General features: G+C 31.9%; 1 protein-coding gene and 1 long non-coding RNA gene across 7 annotated transcripts in view; one reads left to right on the forward strand and one right to left on the reverse strand.

The window, feature by feature from the left end:
- The window catches only part of LOC143195289 (aminopeptidase N), a 111,120-nt gene that overhangs the window by 22,358 nt on the left and 63,166 nt on the right, over positions 1 to 25,596 (forward strand). For 2 of the 6 annotated variants that reach the window (XM_076402300.1, XM_076402304.1), the window contains exon 1: positions 21,715 to 22,039. The exons of the other annotated variants lie outside the window; for them this stretch is intronic. In XM_076402300.1, coding sequence (XP_076258415.1) covers positions 22,015 to 22,039 — 25 coding nt within the window. In that variant the 5' untranslated portion in view covers positions 21,715 to 22,014. Of the gene's footprint in view, positions 1 to 21,714; positions 22,040 to 25,596 lie in introns of those variants that run through there. 6 annotated transcript variants of the gene reach the window in all.
- On the reverse strand, positions 10,327 to 15,217 carry LOC143195308 (uncharacterized). Its single transcript, XR_013005514.1, has 3 exons — positions 12,898 to 15,217; positions 11,409 to 11,634; positions 10,327 to 11,369 (listed from the first exon to the last, which is right to left on the reverse strand). It is a non-coding gene; the product is annotated as an uncharacterized LOC143195308 (long non-coding RNA).

Below are 25,596 nucleotides of genomic sequence, written 5' to 3' on the forward strand. Positions count from 1 at the left end.
CTGAAATAAACTAAAAGTCAAAGTTAAACGCGGCAACATTGCGACGTTTTGACGCCCTCAATTGTGATGAAGTGAGTTCACTCTTTGGATGACTGTATATTGTTTGTATATTGATGAAGTTAGTAGTTATTTTAAATTTGGTTGAATAATTGGTTATAGTCCAATGGAGAAAATTTCTTTATTATTGATACTTGATTAATACAGTTGACATTTAAGTATATATACAGACTATATACCTAGAATAGGATGGAGTTATAATATGTGTACAATTAATATAAAAGAGTGAGGTGAACAGTTCTCGGTTGGATTTTTTTTTACATAATCTCTTCTGTCTTCAATAATATTTAGTCCAGTGTTTTTACAACATCGGTTTTTCTTAATCGAAGTGAGAGTCTGGAAGGCTGTAATGTATGTGAGGATCTAGAAAGCTTTGAAAATATGTTCATTTGCGCCTCTCTGAATGTTTACACTGGAGGCAAAGCGCGCTTCAAGAAACAAATTTCTTCATGTTTAGAAATAAATGGAAGTGCTAGAGTACTAAATCATGGGAAGAGAGACAGACAAAGTAAATCAGGCCAAAGTTTCCTAATTATTAGCGTTACCAATACAATCTTGTCTACAGTTGCGTTGTCTTGGTGAAAGACTTTTTTGAGTTTTTCCTGCTTCAAGCAATACTCATCTATGAATATTGGCATCCAGCTGGTCAATGAAGTTGGTACAATATTCGTCTGCAAGTATTCTGCCTCTTTAAATGTAATCAAATAACAAGACCCCTTTCGCATCCCACAACACGCTGGCATTTCGGACAGATGCGATTGAGTTGCATCGTCCTCTTTCGTACCAAACTACCGGGTGCCGCGCACAACTGCGGTTGCTGCCTCGTTTCTGACGTATTGTGGCGAAGTCATAATCACGCCTTCTGATATCCCCATAATCTCAGGTATCTCATTTACTTATGTTTTTCCATTTCCCAACACAATAGCATGGTACTTACCCATTTTGAACTGCAAAAAATCATGTAAAGAAACTATTTGACGGACAAATGCAAGTACACCCAGACAAGAAAGTTACATTTTTACGTACCTTTGTTAGATCGGTATTTTTATCTTACCCTCTCTTACCTTTATAAATAATACATAAATTCATTTTAATCCCAGTGTCCCAGTTATTAATAGCTACTATCTGTTGATATTTAGCCTAATTTCTCTGAAATTGCTCTGAAGAAGATTTATTTATTAGAGTCCTTCAAATATTCCCTATTAAATTTAAAACAGGATCAACATAGTGTCTGTTTATGTCTAAACTTTTACATTTTAGAAAGTCTCATTTTTACTAACCAGAGTTATCAGAACTGGATTTGATCGTTGTCTCGATCATCCTAAAAGAAATTCGGTCTTTTTTCCAACCTGGTTAACTGGCCTGACTAGGATGGTTTGTTGGCTGATTTTATGCTCTTGCTTATGAGTAGTCAGAATTGGAAACAAAATTTTGCAAACCATGAACCGGTGGTATTCGACTATTGCAGCAATAAGCACTGTCGTGTCAGCTTAACCAGTGCGACTACGAAACAGGTAGTGTACTTATATAGTCATAGTTTATTGAAATATTATATTTTTTTCAAGTGTATTAATCGAACCGTAAGAATGTTGGCTTGGTGACGAAGTGGTATAGGCGACAGGACGGCCTCCTGCTGTTGCGATAGTGGCGGATTCTAATTCTGCTGAGGCGTGCTCGTAAATTTATAATTGTGATTCTTTATCAGTTGTAATTGTACGTAAGCAACAGTGCAAAGTCCGACAATAGAAATGATCGCCGTCACGCCAGTAACTAGGATGGGTAAGACCGGATATCTTCTGGGATGATCTTCAAGTTGGCCATTCGCCAGTCGGTAGGCTTAATGCTGAAGACCGTGGTTCGGAGTTTACGTTAAACAGTAGATCCACTCCAGATAGACGCTCCTTGGTAAAAACAAGATTATAAAATATAACAAAAAACATAAGAAATATTGTTTCTGAAGTTCTTGTCAATACATATTAGTTTTTAAAATAAATATTCGCTATTTAGCTGTTATTTTACTCAAGAATATTCTTAATCTGGCTTTTATCCTGATATGTATTATGTAGCTATGTACTTTCCAAAATTCCAAATCAAGCGCCCGCAAAGATTATCTATCAGATTTAAATCCAGATTGTATGTCCACGGAAAAATTAGCATTCCAAATTCTTCAAACCTTTTTTTAAGTTGAAATACTGTATATGAGGATATTGTTTTATTTTAAAATGATATTTTTGGTTGAATTAATATAAATATGCAAAATATAGTATATCAAGTTTCTGTTAACGCATATCAGATTTAAAAATAAATTATTACTATCGATTTATTTCTGTCGTTGTCGTTGTCATTGCCTAACACACAATGATTCACTGTAAGAATGATGTCACAATAATATGATGTCACAGATTCGTACCAAATACTTTAAATGAGACCCGATTGACATCAAATTAATTGGGCGTTTCATTACATAAATTTGAATGAGGTAGGGAGGACAGAAAGAGAGACGAGATTAATTAAATTAGGATACGAAGAAACATAGTACATTAGGTTCCGGACAATATAACAATGTTAGCTCGAAGTTATTTAGTTAATATCGTGTTAAAACAATAAAAATGTTATTCTACGTTTCTTTTTCTTGTTTGAAAATCGTCAACATCTGGTTTTTACGTAAGAATTATTTTGGTAACAATTATGACCTGTGTAGAAAAGCAAACGGTGGGCTGCGAATGTTTGTATTAGTGATGTATCATTTGTTTTTGCTGGTATATGCGCGTCCGCCGTCAACCTACGAAGCCAATAGAGAATCGTTCACAGTAAAAAATACAATATTTTATTATATTGCTGAATTATCTTACAGTATATAATATATACAGTAACAGAAAAGACAAATAACAATTGAGATGATGGTTAATATATTTATGGGAAGGTATTTTTATATCTAGTTCATGAAGAATAACTAGAAATAAAATCAATCAGAATGAATTGTGTCAGTATTATATATGATACTTTTTCCGTTTACAACTTAGAACCATTTTACACAGGACAGCAACATTACTTAAACAATATACACTATTGAATTCATAATTAAATAATTTTAAGCTTTAAAATACTTAAATAATTTCTTTTTTTCGTGAAAACACCTATTTTCTGTAGCAATAATATATTTTTAAAGAATAATAAATACGTTAGAATATTAGAATAAAATAGCATCATGGCCATCTTTAACTTACTGGCATATATGAAAGTATATGAAGTTCTAGATTTCTATTTCTCTTCAGTAATATTAAATGAACATATAATTTAATACAATCCACAAAAGTAACTATTTTAGTATTTACAGATTAGGGCTTAAAAAACTATGTTGATTGAAGAGGCACCTTACTAGATTTGAGATGGGTAAAATCGTTAATAACTTCATAAAAATCTATGTTTTTGAACATATGACGTTCTGTGGACATCAGCGATAAACTGGGTAATCTCTCTTAAGATACTTTACTTCTTATTTAATTTTTTAATATTTTCAATTTACAGAAAGAGTGTTTTCTACTGCATTTAGTTACTATCATGCTTAAGAAGTTCTCAATGTTATATCTACATTTGGAAATGTGTCTTTAATTTTAAAAAGGCGATCTATGAAATGCCGATATCGCATATAATTTACTTCAATTCATATCGTTATACTATATCAGTTCCTTCATTTTCATTAAAAACAGTTTTCAAGTATTCTCTTAATTGCACAGATTCCATTTCAAACTCCATTTCATTAACATCATCTTAACAGATTTTTCAAATGAAGAAAAAAACAAATCGTACTTTCATATAAAGCAGCAATCATTGTTTTATATGATCACTGAGAGTGCCAATTAAGGAAAGAAAGGTATCTACTTTAAATTCCTCTTTTCCATTCAGATGGAGTAATAAGCCATCAAAAAAAAAACTTTGGCGTGAGCTTCTACGTTTTGTTCTTTTAGGTTTTAGGGTTTTATTTGGCCTGGTGAATGGAGGTAAGATGAGATGAAACAGTTATGGTTACATGATGTGACAGTTATTTTATTGAAGTTATAGAAAATGTGGAAAATACGAATAGATAAAAAAAGGGCTGTCAGCGGTGTTACCTGGAGATGGGGCTTGGGCAGTCGATAGTGGCACGTCCGAACTGAGCGCAGATAAACGTTTGGATTCTTTCTTTGACGAATGATTCAAAATAATTCCCTTTTTTTCTGGACAGACTAAGGAATTAATCTCTTGTTTCTCGTGTTTCTACATCATTATCAAAGCTTCTATAATATTATTGTGACCTTCATGAAAGGCCCTTGTTGCATCAGCTCGTCTGATCATCAAGTTTGTGAAAGACTTTTAACAATTTTCTTTGAACTTAAATATTTTGTTAATATATTCTATCGGTGGTGAAAGAAAGTTGCATAGTCTCTGCACTATTTCAAAAATCTATATTGTTTCTGATGCACGCCCAGTAGTATACCATACAGAATACCTATCAAGTTTAGTGAGTCTCACGCACATGGCACAAAGGTTGCAAATTTTCATTTCTTCTTGATTCTTATTGGGATACCGGTATACTTCCTCGGCATATTTGAAGCATTGCCATAGCTTTGTATAATTTTTAATTTTTATCTCGCTAATATCAATCGCTATGCTCTTCGATAGGTATAAATTTCAGAAAATTCTCCAATCAAATGTATTTCCAACCATTATATCCACTCCAAGAGCATATATAAACATTAGAAGGGTTAAATAAAGAGCATGAAAAACAAAATATAGAGTATTAGTAACCACTTTATTTTAACGTTTTCATTATTCTTCAATTTATGAATAAATAACGTTTTATTTATATAACTAGTTACTGATTTACGGCCATCTTTGTAGATTACAGATGCCTCAGAAAAATGGTTTCTGTAATAATTTCATGAAAATAATCTTCTAAGCGGGATATCGTGTGATATTTCTTCTGGGTGGAAAAACTATTGTTTAATTGCACTTAGTGAAGTCACCGTAATTGGTGCACATTTATTATAGGGACCGTCATTTTCTGATTGAATCTCTTTTCCAAAATTGGTAGCGATCGGTAAAAAAACATTAATATCGGAAACATATTCGGATCTTCCTGATTATTGTGATCGACACAACTTTTCATCGATTTTTTATTTAATTGCTACTTACTGAAGCTTCTCTAGTATAGCAGTAGTAAAATATGATGTAAATTATGTTACCTTTTCAATTACTTCCATCTAAAGTACAGGTTTTTTTACTTTTTTTCAGATACATTGAGATGTGAACCGTTTCGACATTTTAAGTTATAATTCTGTATTAATATTTTTAAACCGAAACTTCGTCGTTAACACAAAACAAAACAAACAAACAAACTTCAAAGTATAGTCCTCTTCAGAGTATTTATTAATAATCCGAAAACATATTTTAATAAGTTTATCTATAAAAATAGCGATGTTTGATTTTTACGTACGTACGCGTATATGCTTAGTACAATCTTAATTTACCAATTAATTTATTACTACTGTTATGTTGTGCTTGCATTAATAGACAAGCAAAGCCAGCACGGGTTTAATAGATCAGTATGTATTTCCTAAACTAAAATAAAACTAATCTACTTAAGCTAAAGTTAAGAATGCAGTTCGCTTCAATCTTCTGTTTTCCTGTAGCTGTATTGCTAGGATGGGTCAGGCTATAATTTCATTTTTTTGTTATATTTTAAAGTCTCCTTCATGTCAGTTATGGTTTATTTAGACTTACCGACTGGCGAGTGTCCAACTTAGAATTCATCCCAGGAAACACCCTCCTTGTCCGATTTTACACTTTTGCACAGGACAATCACACACAATAATAAACATACATTTGCGCTGACGTCCCAGCAGGAATCCTTTTTATTACTTCGCCATCCAACCCGGACCCACAATATTATTCTATATAGGAATTTGATAAGGTTTACTTTAAGAAGGAATAATTCAATAAAAATTAGACAAATTACTCTGTTCTACACATTCTACTACTCTAGAGACAAATTCTAAGTACGATTAATTACTAAAATCTTTCTTAGAATTTGTTGAGTAGAGTAGAAACATACTATTTTCTTAACAGTTCATTAAAGAAAGACATGTTATTATGTTTATCGTATAACATTATTCCGGAACAAATTCTAAATAAATCTTTGACAATATCTGTTAATAAGAATGAAGAGAACAAGCAAGAAAAACTAATAATATCTTTTTAATAGTTCAAAAAATAGAAGACAAATTATTAAGTTTTCATATAGCATTACTCCAGTGAACGGTGATAATGCCTACTGATAAGAATTAGGAAAAAAGAGAAAAATACTGACATTACCTTCTTGATAACTTTGTTAGGAAGAAACAAACAATTTGGTTTTCATCTGTATGTTTATTACTTTGTTATGTGTATGTTATTACTCCCAAAACAACCTCAAATATTAATTTGAACAAAACGTCTTTAGTTTATTTTTAGTGTTTTTATATTGTAGGTACGATATTTAATGTGGGCTCTTGTAAAAATAGCGTTACGCATGCATTTTGACGCACCATCTGTACATCACATGATACATTGCACTTGTTTCGTCGTGCACGCGTACGTCCTCCAACAAAAAGCACTAAACCTCCATAATAAATTATAGGTCGTCGTATATCACACCCACGCGTGGCTTATCCGCTTTCGCCAATATAACGAGAACTGCATCTATCGAACGTTTGAAGAAGATTCCGAATATAACTTTGTTCTCTCGTAAATGTTTACATAAAATTGCTATACAATTATTATTTTTGGAACGAATATATACGCATACTGACCTAGATATTTGAAGGATTACAAGAGGTATCTGAGTAACAGTTTATAATCGCATCTTTAACAGCGTATAGAAATATGGTTTACAACGCGTCTTGATACATTTATTCCCCATAGATAAATCAACAACTGATTAAGTTTTAAAACTCATATCTCGGTCAATTAAAGTCAATATTTAGAGTGATTAAAAAGGATGGAAAACGCTAACAACACAAAAGGTGTGACAGATTAAATATTTGCTCACTGTAACGCTGCATCTATTAATAAAGACGTCTGCTTACTTAAGATCCAAGATTTATATATATTTTTGTACTTTTTTTTAAATTATATTTTAAATTCTCCTTTTACCAACTATGGATTTATCTGGACTGGACGTACAGTTTAACGTGCACTCCGAACCATGGTCCTCAGTATTAAGCCTACCTACTGGCGAGTAACCAACTTTAGATATCATCCCAGAAGGGATCATTTTCCTTGTCGGATTTTATACTCTTGCGTAGGACAATCACAGATTTTAAACAATCACAAAAATCACATAAATTTACGACCATGCCCCAGCAGGATTCGAACCCGCACAAACCCTAAAGCTCATCATTTATACATTATCTAGTTTATATTATCAGTGACTATTGCTTCCAAAATATTAAATCGTTACTTACAATGGCATTGTTTACAAGACAGTGTTTATTATATCATTACAAAAGTTGTAACTAACCACTAACAACGATTTTGCTAGTATTTGAATATCGATGCTATTTTTAGAAACGTTTTGGCCTAAAAAATCTCTAGCGTTAAAGATGTAATTGAATTTTGAAGCCACTATATTATTCACTCAACATTGACGGACTTTGTTGATAATACATATTAATTCGCCAAGTGCTTTGGCAAAATTTTGAGGGTGCTAAAATCAGTTATTATCGTAAATATCGATGCTGTTAGTACTAACCCTCAAGATATTCGTGTATAAATGGTACCGGTCGGAGCATTAGTTTGTGAATCATAGTATTTTGAGTGAAGCAACTTTTGTTATTGCGAAAAATATGGATAAAAAAGAATTTTAAAATATTGCTTTTTGAAGCGAAAAAATACAGTTGAAGCAAAAACTTGGCTTGATTGGGTTGTTGGTTTCCGGACACTGCCCCAGGAAAATCAACCATGAACATTGGTATGCTAAGTTTAGCCGTGGTGAAATGAGCACCGAAGACGATGAACGTAGTTGACGCCCAAAAGAGGTTGTTACCGACGAAAACATTAAAAAAATCCATAAAAAGATATTGAATGACCGTAAATTGAAATTGAATGAAATAGCAGACACTCTAAAGATATTAACTGACAGTGTACATCATATCATTCACGAATATTTGAGTTTGAGTATGAGAGAGCTCTGTGTAAAATGGGTGCCGCGCGAGCTCAGTTTTGACCAAAAACAACGACGAGTTGATGATTCGGAGCAGTGTTTGAATATGATCAAGTGTAATAAACCCGAATTTTGCGTCGATATGTGACATTGCATGAAATATGGCTTTATCATTTCATTCCGAAGTCCAATCGACAGTCAACCGAGTGGACTTCTCACGATGAACCCGCTCCAAAGTGTCTGGTAAGGTTATGGCGTCTATATTTTGAGACTACCTTGAAAAAGGAAGGGCCATCAACAGCGACTATTACATAGCGTTATTGGAAAAACGGCTGCATTTGAAGAAAAAAGTGCTGCTTCACCAAGATAATGTACCCTGTCACAAGTCAGTTAAAAAGATGGCAAAATCCATGAATTGGGCTTCGAATTGCTTCCTCATTCACCGTATTCTCCAGATTTGCCCCCCAGAGACTATTTCCTGTTCTCAGATCTCAAAAGAATGCTCGCTGGGAAGAAATTTTTGTCGAACGAAGAGGTGATCACCGAAACTAAAGCCTATTTTGAAGGAAAGCACAAATTGTACTACATAAATAGTATGGAGAAGTTGGAGGGTTGCTATAATCAGTGTATAATTCTTGAAGGGAATTATGATGAAATATGGAAAAAAATGTGTTTTACTACGGTAGGCCGCGGATTTTTCAATTGATCTGTTATTTAATTTGTCATGTAACTTAACATAATCTCAAATAAATAATCCAAACATCCACCATATAATTTTTATTCGGCACAAGGGGAATATATTTCATATTATGGAATACTAATAATTGAATGTATTTTAATCAATATGAATGTAGTGCTTCAAGAATGTACTTAATATTTTATTACATTTTACAATAGATACGCTTAGTTTAATCTTAATTTGGAAGAAAGTATTCCTATCGTTCTCTTGAACGTGTATCATTTCACAAGCAAAACACTTGTCTGCGGTATAAGCATATCAATATTAAAACATTAAAACATTATCCAACATTAAAATTAAATTAAACTCTTAGGGTTCTAAAATGATGTGGCTCGGTGAATGGAGGTAAAACGAAATGAAACAGTGGTGTTTGCATTATGTGACAGTTATTTATTGGCTATATAAAAAATGTGAAAAATACAATTAGATAAAACGGATGGCAGCGGTGTTACCTGGAGACGACGCTTGGGCAGTCGACGGTGGCACGTCTAAACCAAACGATGGTTGAGCACTGAATGAATCGAAATACCCTTCAATAACATCTCGGGGATGCCGCCAGCTATTCGTTATCGGGTTCTAGTTGGCGCTGCCGGCACCCCGCCCGTGTTCAACATCTCGGATTATATTTCTGGGTATTTTGTAGACCGTTATTCCACGATGTAAAATTGGACATGCTATTTCTTAATCGGTATATCGTTGGGTTGAAATACATTAAAGGTCCGAATAATTCAACATTTTCGTCGTTGCGCCGAACCTATTACTTCAATCATTTGATTTGGCTGATTAATGATTATATTACATTTTCATCTGTGTTATACTTTTCTAGCTTTTTCCTTCTTTCTTTTATCACATTCCCAACTTCGAGGGAGAAATTTACTTCACGTTCTGATTTCTCTCTTTTTGTTTTGTAGTTCATTTTACAGCTGACCGAATCTGATCTATTTCATTTAGTGAGATGCTTATTGATATTTTTAAAAGTATTTCATTATGTTTTTAAATACATTTTGATATATAATTAATGGTACATTATTATAATTATTTAACCTAAAATATAAAAGTTAACTTTCTTGCCATAACATCAAGAAATTTTCATCGACATTTAAACTCATTTAGCAAAACAAATACAGCTGTTAACATTGTAAAGGAAACAATCTCAGCATTAGTGGATCTTGTTTATCCTGCTTTGTGTAACTACAGTATTAGTCCTTCGTTTACTAAATAGTATCTATGTTTCAAACGTAAACCGTTGTTCCACTCCAACAGAAATAAACAAAATGCACCTCAACAGGCACTGCGGAAACTACTACTTTATTGATGTATAAACTTAGAGATATAAGAGTTCCCAGTGGTATTTTGTTTGTTTTATTTCTTTTTTACACTTTTTTATCAAGTTATCTAGTAAATTATCATAATGTCTATTTAGATATTGTGATAACTCTACTTATTTTATTTTATTTAGTTAGTAAAATACACAATATATACTATGGTATAAGAGGGTGTGTTATTTCAGCACTTTCAATATTACTATTTATAGTAACAAAAACAATTTTTGGAATTGTGTTAATGGATATTCAAAGATAATATTATACATCTAGGCGGAAAAAAGAAACAAAGGTAAACGAATAAATTATTAATGACATCAATTAATTATTAACAAAATCTGAATACTTTATGGGCGATCCAGGATTCTAATCAACACTGCCATTGTTAAAAGAAACTATGGAAACTTCTTGTGATAGTGATGGTAAAAGTTAATATATCTGCTTTTATTATTTAATTATTCATTTTCTAATTCATCCGTTCCACTTATTTTTCTACTTTCGTTCTATATCTCGTGAATACACCGCTACAGTTACCGATCTACAGTATAACCAAGAAAAATTTCAATATCCAAGTCAACAAATGTGAAATGGTGGAAATATAACACCGTTCTTGAACCAACTGTTCCTGATATAACTACGTCACGTGTTCTCTGAATTCCTTGCGTTCGACCATTCTGAATTTCACCATAAGTGGAATCCTGAAACTAGTAACTACCACCCATGACTCCAGTGATAGTGACTAGAATTACAATTTAAACAATTACTAAGTCAATAAGTAATATTATGTATCTGATAATAAATGCAATTATATCTTAAATGATTACAAATAAAAATAGTGAACATCTTCGATCTTAGATTCCATCATCTTGTTTACACTAAAAACGATGTTATTTTACTTTATGACTTTATAACTAATATCACAGTACATCAACTCAAGAGACTTAGTAATTTTATGTTACCTTCTTCGCTGCGCGATGTTGTGATGGCTGTCTCAACAGTGACATGATAAATAAGACTTTGCACATTTAGAGAGTCTTTAAAAAAATTGGTTGATGGTGTTCGTTACAGACTGCATAGCGATATCACTAATGCAGAAACAATACGAGACATGAAATGTGTCTTTCAATACTTTATTCTAAAACTATCGAGTTACGTCCAGATTGCTCTTCTTGGCACAATCCCTTATCTGGATATTGCATATATGCTCTGATTATACAGCATTATTTTATTATATATTAACAGAACATAATTTCTTTAAATAGAAACTAATGAACTAAATAAACACTTTCTTCTAAATTTGATATTCATTACTTCTTTATTCTTCTTTACATGGCCTTCTCACGCCTTTCTAAAATTTTTTGCTATTATTGCATTTGGTTCATAGAGTATTATAGTTAACTAAATACAAATAATTTCAGAATTGTTTAGCGTGCTCTCAGCACGAAGGCGCTCAAAACCTCATTTTCCTCAATTTCAGTGGTTAGTTTAAATTACCGTTACAGGCACCTGTAATAAAAATATTTTATTAGGAAAGCATTTCATTAGTCGACGATCTCATACGCATCACGTGACATCACAATAACGTTCAAATAAAACCAAAATGTAATTTTCAAAACCATTTATTAATATAAAATTAACACATATATATATATATATATATATATATATATATATATATATATATATATATATATATATATATATATATATATATATATATATATAAGTATATAACTAAAAATTATTAAATGTGGATATAAATTGAAAACACAACAAACAAATATAATAAAAATTGTCTATAGCTCTTTTTCCCTTTTGTTGTTTTAGTGCTATCAATTCAAATAAAATATATTAAAGTTTCTATCTTTTTGTTCGCTCATACTGAAATCAGAGCAGCACAGCTGAAAGTCTGTGTCTGTTAATATTTTACTTACTTGTTTAACACAAAAATGTATTGAGACAAGTTATAATTATTTTTACAATGTTAATGCGACAAAAATTTAACACAATTCACACATATGATATTTGTCTCAAAATTAATGCTGTGCTCTTATAATGGTAAAATCGAGGAGTTAAAATGACAGCTTGGGCATCTAATAACAATAAAATAAAGTCAGTATTATAATCTCTTGTCTATAAAATCAAGCCAATCTTGTTGGTGTGCAAATTGTATAATATCATTTTATATTAATGTCATCTTGTTTAAGAAGCCTTAAGCCAAAATATTAAGTATAAATATCTTAACCAATATGCATTTGTTTCATGTAAATTAGCCCCTTCAAAATAATTAAGTTTTAAATTACAATTACAAATTACAATCAACATTTTAAAGAGTAAGAAAAACTTTTGGTGTAATATAATCACATTTACCTTTTACAGTTTACCTTACAATGTAATTTTACGATTGTCTCATTTGGGCACATTTTGGTTTTAAAGTGTGGGTAATATTTTTATGGTTCCTTCTGTTGTATTCCTGTAATTAGTAATATATATGAACACAAATGCTATATATAAATAATATTATTTTATATTATTAATTTATATATTGTATTGTAGGTAAAAGCAATGCTAAGTCACCCACATATAATCTAGCTAACCTGAGGTGTTTCTTCCAAGGAAATCTTCGTCTGGTTTTTTATTTCCGCACATACACTGGATACACTTTTGAGAATAAAGATACATTATAATCAAATATAATCAAATAATAAATTATTTTTAATACACAAGAATGCTGACCATGACAATCCCGTTATAGAAATGAGCCAATCAAATATCTTTGTAGGCCAATTTAAACGAACCAATCAAAAAAGTGGTCTCAGAGACAGCATTGAACGGATACAAAACATTTCCTCGGTTTTGCCTATTTAAGTAAAACCTCTATCTATAACCTCTATCTATGATTTGGTTACCCCCTGTTTTGACAGATGCGGTGTTTGATGTTTACAATTTCATTGTTGCTTCCTTGTGGTCTTTACTTACAGCCATTATGGCAATTATATAGTGAGTACAAATAGTCATTGTACTCTTTTGCAACTCAAGAACATCACCGGTGTACATCAAATATAGAACCCGTCCAACATACTTCCCCATACCTCAATGATACCTGGAGGGCATAAAAAGACCGAATAAGAAATACATTTCAAGATTTATTGGACGAAAACCCAACTGAATCCCTCAAGTAGTTATCAAATGGTTTCGCAACTGATGAATAAAGTATTTTCAGATATTTGCATGTCATGGTGAATATTCGAAAGAAGGGAAATGGCTACCACGGAAACAGACTGCCTATGATTGGCGATAAAAAGTGGAGACCACTATGAACATTCGAAGCACATTAAAGTTATCGGTTAGTTCAAGAAAGCCATTGACCTGGAAGCAAATATTCGTGGGGATATCAGCAAGGTGTAGTGTGATACGAACTGCTAAAACGGAATGAAACTGTTACAGCAGATGTCTACCGACGTCAATTAAATAAGTTTATATAATACCAGTAATAGTAAAAATAGTCGGAAAATCATATACTTGCATAACAACGTCCACACTTTGCAAAAATTGTGAATCTGTTGCAGCTCGAATGGGAAGTTCTTTTGCACCCAGCGTTCTCACAAGCACCTATTATTTTCTCACTTATTTATTCGCTTTTTTCTTGAAATATAGGAAAATGTACTGGCTAATTGGAAGAAAATCACATAAAGTACATAATAAATTGCTATTATATAAGCAAATATTGAAACGTATATGGACATAAGGAGTTCAATTATGTGGATGTTCTGCAAAGAGTAACATAAACAAAATACAAATTTTTCAGAACAAAGTCCTGAGAGTTATTGTGGGTGCACCCACTACCCATTAAATACTATAGGACTGATTACCTACATCGAGACCTTCAGATACCCACAGTCAGTCAAGAAATCAAAAGAATAGCAAGGGGGCATGAGGAAAGACTCCATTCTCAGACAAATATTGAAATATTGCAATTATTGAATACCACCAGAACAGGACACAGACTCAAAAATATCAAACCATCTGATCTTGTGTAGTGTTGTGCAGTGAGGTGCATATATTAAGAAATTCAGCAGTGACATGTATAAACATTATTTCACCAGAGACTGAGTTAGGGCTGATGGGTCCTCATAGTTATATATCTAGATTTAAGTTAGCATAAAGACAAATCGTAGTTAATAATCTACAAATTAAATAATAAATAAAAAAAATCGATTTTTTCTTTTGTTGAAGCTTTAATGTGAGTGACGCACTTTTAATCTATTGAAGCACGTACGGTTTTTGAAATGCCCATTATGTTTGCTAATTCACGAACATTTTAATATCTTTCTTCCGGAACCGCCTACGCTATATACGATTGTATATATATGAATATATGTACATAATTAAGTCACTATCCATTAATAGTCAACAGCCAAAGATATGCGGGTATTTTAAGTTCAATTAGTGTTTTGTTAATTTTCCCCGTTCTAATTCTGTTTTATTATGTTGATCTTGGATAAAAACAACATAGAATGTTCTCAATTCGAGACGAGCGACTGGTTTATTTTCGTTTTTCATTTTTAGGATATTTTTCGATGAGTTTTATTATCAGAATCAATTTATTATTGCCTTATTTATTTTAAAATAATACCACGTTGTTATTACTATACTATTTACACTATTGGTATAAAAATATAAATCACCGCTATCTTTCATTACTGTTAATTTACTTTAACTTATTGAGTTTTGAACTATTCTTGTCAAAACTGGTTGCTTCCACCGTTTCCGTCACTCATAACAGTAAGAAGATATATGTTGATAATAATGTAGCCTTTCATTGATAATGATAATGAAATGAAGTAATTCTATTATATATCGTTGATTAAAAATTAAATAATTCTTTATAAAACCAAATTGAAGATATTAAATAACATTTTAATGATCTAATATCTATATAAATAAAAATGAATCGCTGAATATAACGTGCATATAACGCGCTTAACTGCACCAAAATGGATGATTTTTGATGACAAAACGTTGACAGATTGGCGTTTCTTAATAGGTTTAAATTATCGAGTAATATAAAGGGAACTTAATAGGGGTCTCTGGGGAAAACTTTCACTACGTCTAATATCTAGATGGAGTGATAATCTTGATCTACATTGATTGGTATCTTTTATAAAGTTTGTCACGCAGTTGTGGCACGTGATAGCCTTTAACGTCACGTTTTGTTGACCAATGAATTTAATAACAATGAAAAACAATTTAATATCTAAGATCATTATGTACATTACAATTAAAATATTTTAAATTTACTTTTTGTAAAAGATATCTGACAAAAAACCTGGCAATATATCGGGATAAAAGATATAGGTCAAGGACCTGCTGATAATATAATTAAACAATTGTGTAGGAATCTGAGGCTGGTCCTTGTCCCTATAAAATCAGTCTTAACTTGTCGGTCTACTGAGTTATTCATAATTGAATGCACATAACAATTACAATTAATTTCGGCTCTCAAAAGTTTTACCAAATAAACTGAGATTTGTACTACGGTACAACGTAAAATATTGTTTGCTAGTATAGCATCTTGAACTGAAGGTATAGAGTCAAGTTGGAATTTCTCAACCCCTGGTAATGCATCCCCTATTAGTAAATAATGTAAATTATTTAACAATGAGTGCTAAGGACGACTAGTATGTGCTAAAGACGAGGAAGTAGTGACAGTCAAGCTCTTATTATTGGGTGGTACCCTGAGATTTTGAATTATCTCCATATTCATCAGGAACATTTTTTATCTGTCAGAACATTTTCTATATACCCAGGAATAATACCATACTTTATTGATGTTATCCATCCACATACACATTAGGTATATTACACGCAATCTGTACATTCACAATTTATTTTAATAATTTTTTTTAATGTATTTTACTGTTTTACCATTAGTGATTTGATATTAAGGATTTTGTTCACATTTTACACTTAAATTCCACATTGTACTTTTATCAGGTGCTCAGCGAAGCTTGGAGGTATCAGTTAGTTTAACATATAATCAAATTATAAACTACTGTGAGGCAAATCTATATTAAATCTAACAACTAACACTTAAAAATATTTTTGAATAACCATCATTTTTTGGATTCAAGATTACAATTCAAAATTACAAGTATGTATTAAATTATAATTGCTTATTGCTCAATTCCACAAAAACTATTTAATATTTATGGCTTCTTTGTGGACGTGAAAACATTGACAGGGTATCCTCACGATTTTCAGATTAGGTAATTATGCGATGCATAAACCCCTATATTTCTGATATGTGAAATAAACCTTCAGCGCCTCTAAGGTATGTATAATCAATGTGGTATTCAATATTTTCATTCCGAACTATTTTTGGAGCTCTTAATTGATGGGAAATGGCTTGCTGAGCAACCTGTAATGAGCGGATAAGCTGAAATTCTTGCTGAAATTATCAACAATTGTCGTCCAGCAGCCCATCCATACTTCTTTATCGGTCCTCATAATTCTTTACTACTACTGGATCATATTTAAACTTGAGACAAAATCTTGGATAACTTCGTAAATTCGTCTGATTTTAAGGTTATGGTGTAGTTCTTCGTTGGTAACATAGCTATTAGCATTAGGAATTAATCGAAGAATTTGGCATCGTTGGTATATAGTTTGTTTGATGTTTTAATGCAACCTCATATTTGTAATCCATAGACACAAATTGATTTTATGATTGATGTTTGATTTTAGCTCAGATTGAGTATATCTTCCAGCTAACCAGTACAGTTGCTTGATTTTGGGTCTGACCTGCTCTGCCTTTTGTCTAACATGATATTTCCATTTTAACACGATGGGTGTCGGTATTTAGTTAATTCTGTTTGAGGAATCGGGCACTCGTTAAGTAATATAATTAGATTTTTGTAATTTTGCCACAACACAAAATTAACATGGACAAATGTGGACCTATTAAGCTGTTTTTTCTAGTCTCTGGTCCATTTGAAGATCATGTTCACTGTCACTTATACTTTTTCTACATTATTATGCGCTTGGTGCACATTAATCTTGTGTCATAATAACCGTGTTGTCGGCAATGTTCCAGTACTTTTCTTTCCTCTGTTGTTGAGATAACAGCAGTGTTGAGCTGAAACAGTGATTCCAAGACACTGCCCTGAAGAACTTCAGCAAATAGGTGTAAATGTTGGGAATGACCCTTTATAACTTCAGTAGTTAGTGATAGTTCCACGGTAGCAATCTGCATATTAATATAATTAAATTACCTAAATTCCATACCAGGATAAAAGTTTGTGAGATTTCCAGGAATATTGCAAGACAGTATTTATTTTCTTCAGATCCCTTTTCAACAACCGCTGTTACTTTGTATACTTCAATCAATTGTTGCGTGGTGATTTCGAAATCCAAACTGTAAAACTAACCTCAAACAGGCATTAAATATTCGTATATATGTCAACATGATGAAAGTGATCATCAGCGTGGCAACTCTTTCAATAACACAGGTAAAATATCACCAATTACACGAGCCTTTTTATGATTGAGTATTTGATTAATGTCCGTAGAAACTTCCATTGATGAAATCAGATTTACAGTTACACAAGAATGAGTATCATTATGGGAAAGCCTTGGAATGGAATTCCTACCCACACAGCTTTAATTATTTGTGTATTTTAATAAAAATATTTAATTCATATAATTCCAAAACCGCCCTATTCACCTTATTTAACTAGCTAGTTAAAGAAATGGTGAGAAAGTAACTACTGTGAGAAATTAATTATATACTGAAAATTGGACATTTATTTCTCTTGGATTTTTGCACATTTTATTGATTTAATTTGTCCTCTTGGTCTTTGTTTCTGTCAATTCGAATTAATTTTGAATAGATGTCGAAGATATTTTAATATGTTTGACTCCATATTGACCGATAATATATTCTAATAGTTTCATTCACGTTCCTATCACAAGAATTTCTGATAAAATTCAGTTTTTAAATTGTAATTATAAAGTCGCGAAATAACAAAATATTCACACCGACCTTGATTAACTTACCTACTAATTTAATGGTTTGTCAAGTTCAGTCTTCCAAAAATATCTTTACTATATAGATACGCATGTTTCATATTTCGGAGAATTTTGCGCGCTATTCTAAAGCAATTGAAATTTACATAACATATAATTTTCGAAAATTTGACTGATATTGACTGATTTGGAGTGATTGCTTCAAAAATAAGTGGGGAAAATACCATTAATAGATATATTGTTAGGACAAATGGAAACCTGCCTATTTACAAAGAGATGTTGAACGGTGTTTTTTTAACAGTAGAAAATAAAGGCTTCTTTGCAGTTATTCCGGACAAAAAATAGATTCACTATAGTAACTCCAAGAGAAGTATGTTGTATACATGGTGGAGCCAACTATGAGCAGTGTGCTACATGTTGCTAAAAGCCAAAATTGTTTAAGCCAAATAATAAAAGAAAAACGTAGCTTTATCAAAGCACGATTACACAGATCTGCATCAAAAAAGCTGTTTGAGTATTTTCAACTGATTTCCGTGAACTTTGGTATGCTGAAAACGCAAATAGTATGAAAAAAATCAGGACGTCAGGTTTTTCGCAAATTAAAATATGAAGGCTATAGTTGAAAGATGGAGATACATAAACAATAGGAGATTCAAATACCTAGTTAAAAAAATTCCAGGCTCTCAGAAACATCACGACTATGACAGATCCCCAAAAAGAAGGGTGGATGGATGTTGAAAAGGACATGGAGAAATTTATAGGCAATTATAAAGATCTTAACTATAGACAAATTGTCAAAAAATATATTAAAAGCTTTTCAAGCTTTAGGTTGCCTACTGAGTCTAAAATATATTTTCTCAACAAGAGCAAATTACCAGGAAATTAAGGAGATGGAGAAAAGACACCAAGAAAACTGGAGAGTCTCAATGATATCATACTACTATTGGATGCATCAGAGAGACTTTCTACGTTCTTCGCAAAAGCGAGAGCCTATAAAGAAAAGGTTTTAGTATGTTAGTGTTTAATGGTACATAACTATAATACAAATTGTTCAAGTCTATTCTCTTTTATTTGAATGTAATAACTCGTTTAACATAATTATCCAAATTGTCGAGTAACGTGTCGTCATATGACAAAAAAGAAACTCATTTTTTGTTTTTGAATCTCAAAATTTGTTTCGCAAATCTGCATTATTTATATTTATATAGCTGAAGAGCACTTTCGTTTTCTTAAATATATCAAAAATTCGTTCCATTCTAGATCGCCATAAAAGAAGACAAATTTTCGAAAGAAAATTAGAAATTACAAATGAAACTCGTGTAGGAATGTTTGTCGGGTCGATCAGTCGGTCGAAATGTGTGGCTGCCGCTGCGATTATTTGTCAGAACACTCACTACTATTTTTGGAAGGAATTTGTATGAGAACTGAAAACACTGATTGAAGAAATACTGTTTATTTCAATGTTAAATGATACCTGTGGTCGACGGGAGAATTGAAAGGATATTAGGTTAGGTAGAGGAAGTACGGTAGCGCTGTGGAAGTGGTACTATTACAAGGGGATGGAGAAAAGAAAAGAGAGCGAGACGTCGTCGTGATGGTTCCGGAGTGCACCCGCAATCATGCAAACAAACGCCCGGGGACTGCTGATGAGATGGGGATCCCAACCTGAGCGAGGAGTTTTACAGGATCAGTTGCCATCGGAGCTGTAGCAGGACGTCATTCGTCTTGGGGCGTTTAGCTTTGTTTGAGGGTACCTATAAGTGTGTTACGTGTCCCGCTTCGTGATGCGAGGGTGTTCATGTGTTGATGGTACACATGGTGGGCTTTTGTGGTTTTCGTCCATCAGGCTAGTCTCGTGGGATGTCGTCGACCATGTGATGTTGATGGGTTCCGTTCATCGTGCTATCCTTCCATGCACGTGTCAAGCACCTGTCGAGTGGCTTATGTTGAGTTGATTTACCTGTTAAGCACTTTGAACACGTCGGGGTCACCAATTGTAGGAATGTTCGTCGGGTCGGTCCGTCGGTCGAAATGTGTGGCTGCCGCTGCGATTATTTGTCAGAACACTCACTACTATTTTTGGAAGGAATTTGCACGAGAACTGAAAACACTGATTGAAGAAATACTGTTTATTTCAATGTTAAATGATACCTGTGGTCGACGGGAGAATTGAAAGGATATTAGGTTAGGTAGAGGAAGTACGGTAGCGCTGTGGAAGTGGTACTATTACAAGGGGATGGGGAAAAGAAAAGAGAGCGAGACGTCGTCGTGATAGTCTTTATAGCCTGGAACAGCATGGTACCAATCCACCGGCGTTGCCGAACTTTGTACTTGTTGATTCGTGGTGGCCTAAAGGGTCGTGGCGGTCGCCACACTCGTATGTTTTCTGAAAAATAGACCAAGATTGTGGATAGTGTCCTTCCATTAATTTAGTGTCCATAGATATAGCCCTTCCAATAAAACAGCCTACGCACGTTATAGATGATATCGAATATACTGTCAAATACAGTTCGTAGAAAGAGAAAATTGGTTTTAAATTCGGAGAACATTTCTCATTCTCATTTTACATGTATCAATATATGAAAATCGATTTGTATTTGTAGTGGTCGACCCTGTTGCCAAATGCCTTCAAAATTCTTCAAAACATTAGTGATAATAATTAGACGCTATAAATCGCCAAGCGTTGTAAACCAATTTGATACGGCAACATTACGACGTGCTGAGGTCATAAATTTTGATAACGCGGATCGGCTATTTTACTGGATAGACTATGATATGTATAACAGTTCTTGGTTAATAAACTTTTATAATTTGAAAAATAACGTTTCTCAATTTGTACTGCTATTAGTTCATTAAAAGTTTCTGAAACTAAACTAAATTACTATAGTGAATCTTTATTAACATAAGTGCGATTTGATCTGAGCTTTGAACGAATAACAGCCATTGTACCAACTTGAAGAAGAAGAAGTGATCTTGCAACATTATTCACACTTGATAAATTTGTTATAAAACATGTGGAAACCTACTTACCGGGGTTTTATGTGATTTTATAAATTTCTAGCCCCCTTTTGTATTCGTCAGATATTGTGCCTTTTGATTTTTATATAATAGACTGGTGCCATATTGCATAACTGACTAGTACTATAAAAATACCTAAAAATGTGTTGACTCTGGGATAGTGTTTTTTAAATGAAGTATTTTCACCGAAAAACAAGGTCATAATAATTAATATGAGAATGATTATTGTCATTCTGATGTTCGGTACATTCCATGAAGTGACTTGCTTAGACTACTTATTCCTTATCATTTCATTAATACAACTTTCTCGCATTTCCTCGTCCGATAGCGCCGTTTACGTCGAGTTACCGAGAATTCGACGCTCATCCAGAAGCGTCCGATCAGGTGTCACGACGCGTTGTCCAAGGCACGCCGGCTAAGTTGGCTTTGGCCGCGAATCAGATCAGTTTCGTCGCTGACGGCCGGCGTGGAACTCATCGCAAAAAAAAGAACATCGTGACAAGTTCAGGTGCATCGAATCAGTTCGACCAACAACAGCAACTGACGGCTGTCACTGTTCTGTCAGTCGAGTCTTCGCCATAATTGCAATTAGTGTTGTCTGAATCAACTGCACAAGAGACAAGAACAAACGGCACAACTGTCAAAACTGAAATAATAAAAAAGAAAATATGGTGGGATATTATAACAATCAAGGTAATTAACAAATATATTTTTCAAAAATACTTTTATAGAGCTTTAATATCTACTTTAATAAATAAAGGTTATAAATTAAGATAATTTGTTATTTTTGTTGTTGAAAAAAACTTATGTATAAAGAATCATGTAAGAAAATGTTAAGATAATAAAATAAATGAATTAATGTGTTTAACGACGATTTAATAGAGAACATTAATATTAAACAATTATTAAACATTATTATTAAATTATTTAAAAACTTATATTTTATTTAATATCATTAATAATTTTAATTTAGTATTTAAAAAAATATTTTTATATCAAGCTTAATATTACTCTTGTTAAAAAAATTATTAACTATATAAATCAGTTTTACAATAAGTTAAATAATTTTTTTAAAAATAAGTAAACAAGACAAATAACCATTTATTTCTTAAAAAGAGTTAATGCAAGGATATTCACAACATTGTATTTGTAATTAATGAAATAGTTCTCTCTTCAATATGAATAGTTTATATCTCGAAGCAATAAAAGTAATAAAATATAAAGTTATAATCATATTTATATTATAAACAATTTATAATAAATAATAAATCATTTTTAAAAAATGAAATTAAAAAAATGCCCCAGAAACTTTGTCTAATTTAAATGTACGTAGTATATGTTTGAATCGTTTTCCATTAAATATAAAATTTAATAATGATACAGGTTATAATTGAATTATTAATAATTATAAAATAATCAGGTTACTTGTATTAAAAACATATAAAAAATTGTACAGCTTCTAGTGAAACATACACGAAATAATTTGTAAAAATATGAAAAACTATAAATAAAACCCCAAAATTAAGACTTGTTATGAAATATGATTAAAAAAATAAGCAATGATATAACACTACTGTGCTTAATATAGTTTATTATCACAACAGATGTGCCATAAATAGTTCACTGGAAAGCCAAAACACTGTATCTTCCATTTCTTATTCGCTGTACAATTTATTATTTCAAAAAGTATTATTAGCAATCTGTAAACGATAACGAGCCAATGTCTAGTAAATATCATCATCACTATTATTTAGTATAATTATTTTACTATAATCCATTGATTCACTAAGAATTTATATTTAATTTCAAACAAAATAGTTTGTTCTAAAAATAAACTCGCATTAATTTTTCGTCATTCTTATTGCTAAATATGTCGTTATTAACTACATTTTGTATACCATTTCAACCAAATAACTTTATAACAAGAATATATACGATTTTAAGGTGAGTTAAGGTGATATTAAGGATGAATCAATGATTAGTGATGACAAAATAATTTGCACATCTTTGTACCTGAAAGTCAACATTTGAGATTAACTATGACGCGTTATATCAACTATGACATTACGTATTTCTTAAACTTGAAAAATGTCATGAGAAACTTAGATTAACATAAAAAACTAGAGCAATCAAAAGCTATGGAAAGAATTGTCTCAAAATATTATTAGTTCAAAAAATTAGAACTCAACTTCCAATTTATAATATACATAACAATATATAAGAGTTTGCAGCTGTTCGATCAGTATCACATCAAAGGTCTCGATGTTAGTAATTGTTCCTGTAGTATCTGGGTGTATCCACAATACATTGGGACTATTGTTTATAACACTTATATTCTGTTAATATTATTTATCGCAGAACATCCCCACCAGCAAATTATGTACGGATAATTAAAATTTTCTTTTTTGGAGGAAGGAGAATTTTTCGTAATTCTTATTGCTAAATATGTCGTTATTAACTACATTTTGTATACCATTTCAACCAAATAACTTTATAACAAGAATATATAGCATTTTAAGGTGAGTTAAGGTGATATTAAGGATGAATCAATGATTAGTGATGACAAAATAATTTGCACATCTTTATACCTGTAAGTCAACATTTGAGATTAACTATGACGCGTTATATCAACTATGACATTACGTATTTCTTAAACTTGAAAAATGTCATGAGAAATTTAGAATAACATAAAAAACTAGAGAGTTTGCAGCTGTTCGATCAGTATCACATCAAAGGTCTCGATGTTAGTAATTGTTCCTGTAGTATCTGGGTGTATCCACAATACATTGGGACTATTGTTTATAACACTTATATTCTGTTAATATTTTTTATCGCAGAACATCCCTACCAGCAAATTATGTATGGATAATTAAGATTTTCTTCATTATATATCAATCTATTATATATTTTTATCTTAAGTATTTAAGAGTTATTAATTTATCTTATTATTTATTATTATTTATTAAGTTAGCTTAAGTAGTAAGTTGTTTAGTAGGTTGAGGTAATTTTCCATTTCTTGATTGTATCTTGGATGACAGTAGATTACAGCTAGTATAATCCCATAACTGTTTGAATTAATTGCTGTTGTTTATTTTCTATTAATCTATGTCATGTTTCTTCATAGTGAGAAATATAGTTTTTAATTTTTATTACAGTTACTTTTGGTTTCCTGCGGTCTTTAATCAGGTGTTTGCTTGAGCATTTCGCACATATCGGTTTTTGGTTACAAAATTTGACGTGTAGTTGTCATCGCTTGCATTGTACTACAAAATTAGTGGTTGATCTTCACTTCGACTCCTAGAATTATTTTAGTTCCACAAATTGCCGTGATATCTGAATCAAAATACGAACAAAGGATAAAAATATGTTTGGAATGAGTACTATGTGTGTAAGGAATATTTTTTGATCAAGAATAGTGACACAAGCATGGGACACAAACGTTGTGCCCTATTGGCAACGAGAATTTCCTGATCTTATTTGATCTGTAACGAGTTGTAGTTACTTTATTTGATCAAAAAGTCATTACATGATTACATCATACGATGCTTCTCTTGGGGTCCTCGTGGTGGCTAAGAGGGTTGGATCAAGTGGCTTTCTTTAGCCTGATATTTTTTAGAAGAGAAAAATTTATCCTATATATCTTATATATATATATATATATATATATATATATATATATATATATATATATATATATATTAAAAAACTAATGCTTATCTATTTACAGATATGAGACCTCGACATTTCCAAGGTCAATCTAGTTTTTCGCTACCTATTGTCACAATCGGAGATATTCCATCATGTTAAAATTGTGGTATACTTCATCCGCTTTCTGACGTCTGTATTCCCTTTATCCATAGCAGGGATAGCAAAAAAATACCGATATTTTCGTTTATTTGATTTATTATATTTTAAAATTAAACTTTTTTCTGCTCAGCCTACATCCTTAATCCAGGGTCCTAGCTTGATTAGAACAAAATTTACAGATTATTTTCGCGCTTCCATCACGTGATAATATAATTAAAGCTTAACTAAAAGTATTTTCTTTTCATCATGTTTTTCAAAAGAAATTTTTGAAACAGAACAAAAACAAAAAGGTTTTAGGTGTAAGTTTGGATGGGATAAGATGGGGTAAGGTCCGAAATTAAAACTAGTTGATTTCAATATTGATCAAATCATTAGAGATGTGTGGTATAGTCTTGGAAGACAACATCTTTCTTATTGACCAATGGTTATTCTTTAACTATCTG

Source organism: Rhynchophorus ferrugineus, unplaced genomic scaffold (genome assembly GCF_030347505.1).
Source record: "Rhynchophorus ferrugineus isolate W39M unplaced genomic scaffold, kcgeb_rfMv2 rfM4, whole genome shotgun sequence".
In the NCBI taxonomy this organism is placed as follows: Eukaryota; Metazoa; Arthropoda; class Insecta; order Coleoptera; family Curculionidae; genus Rhynchophorus; species Rhynchophorus ferrugineus.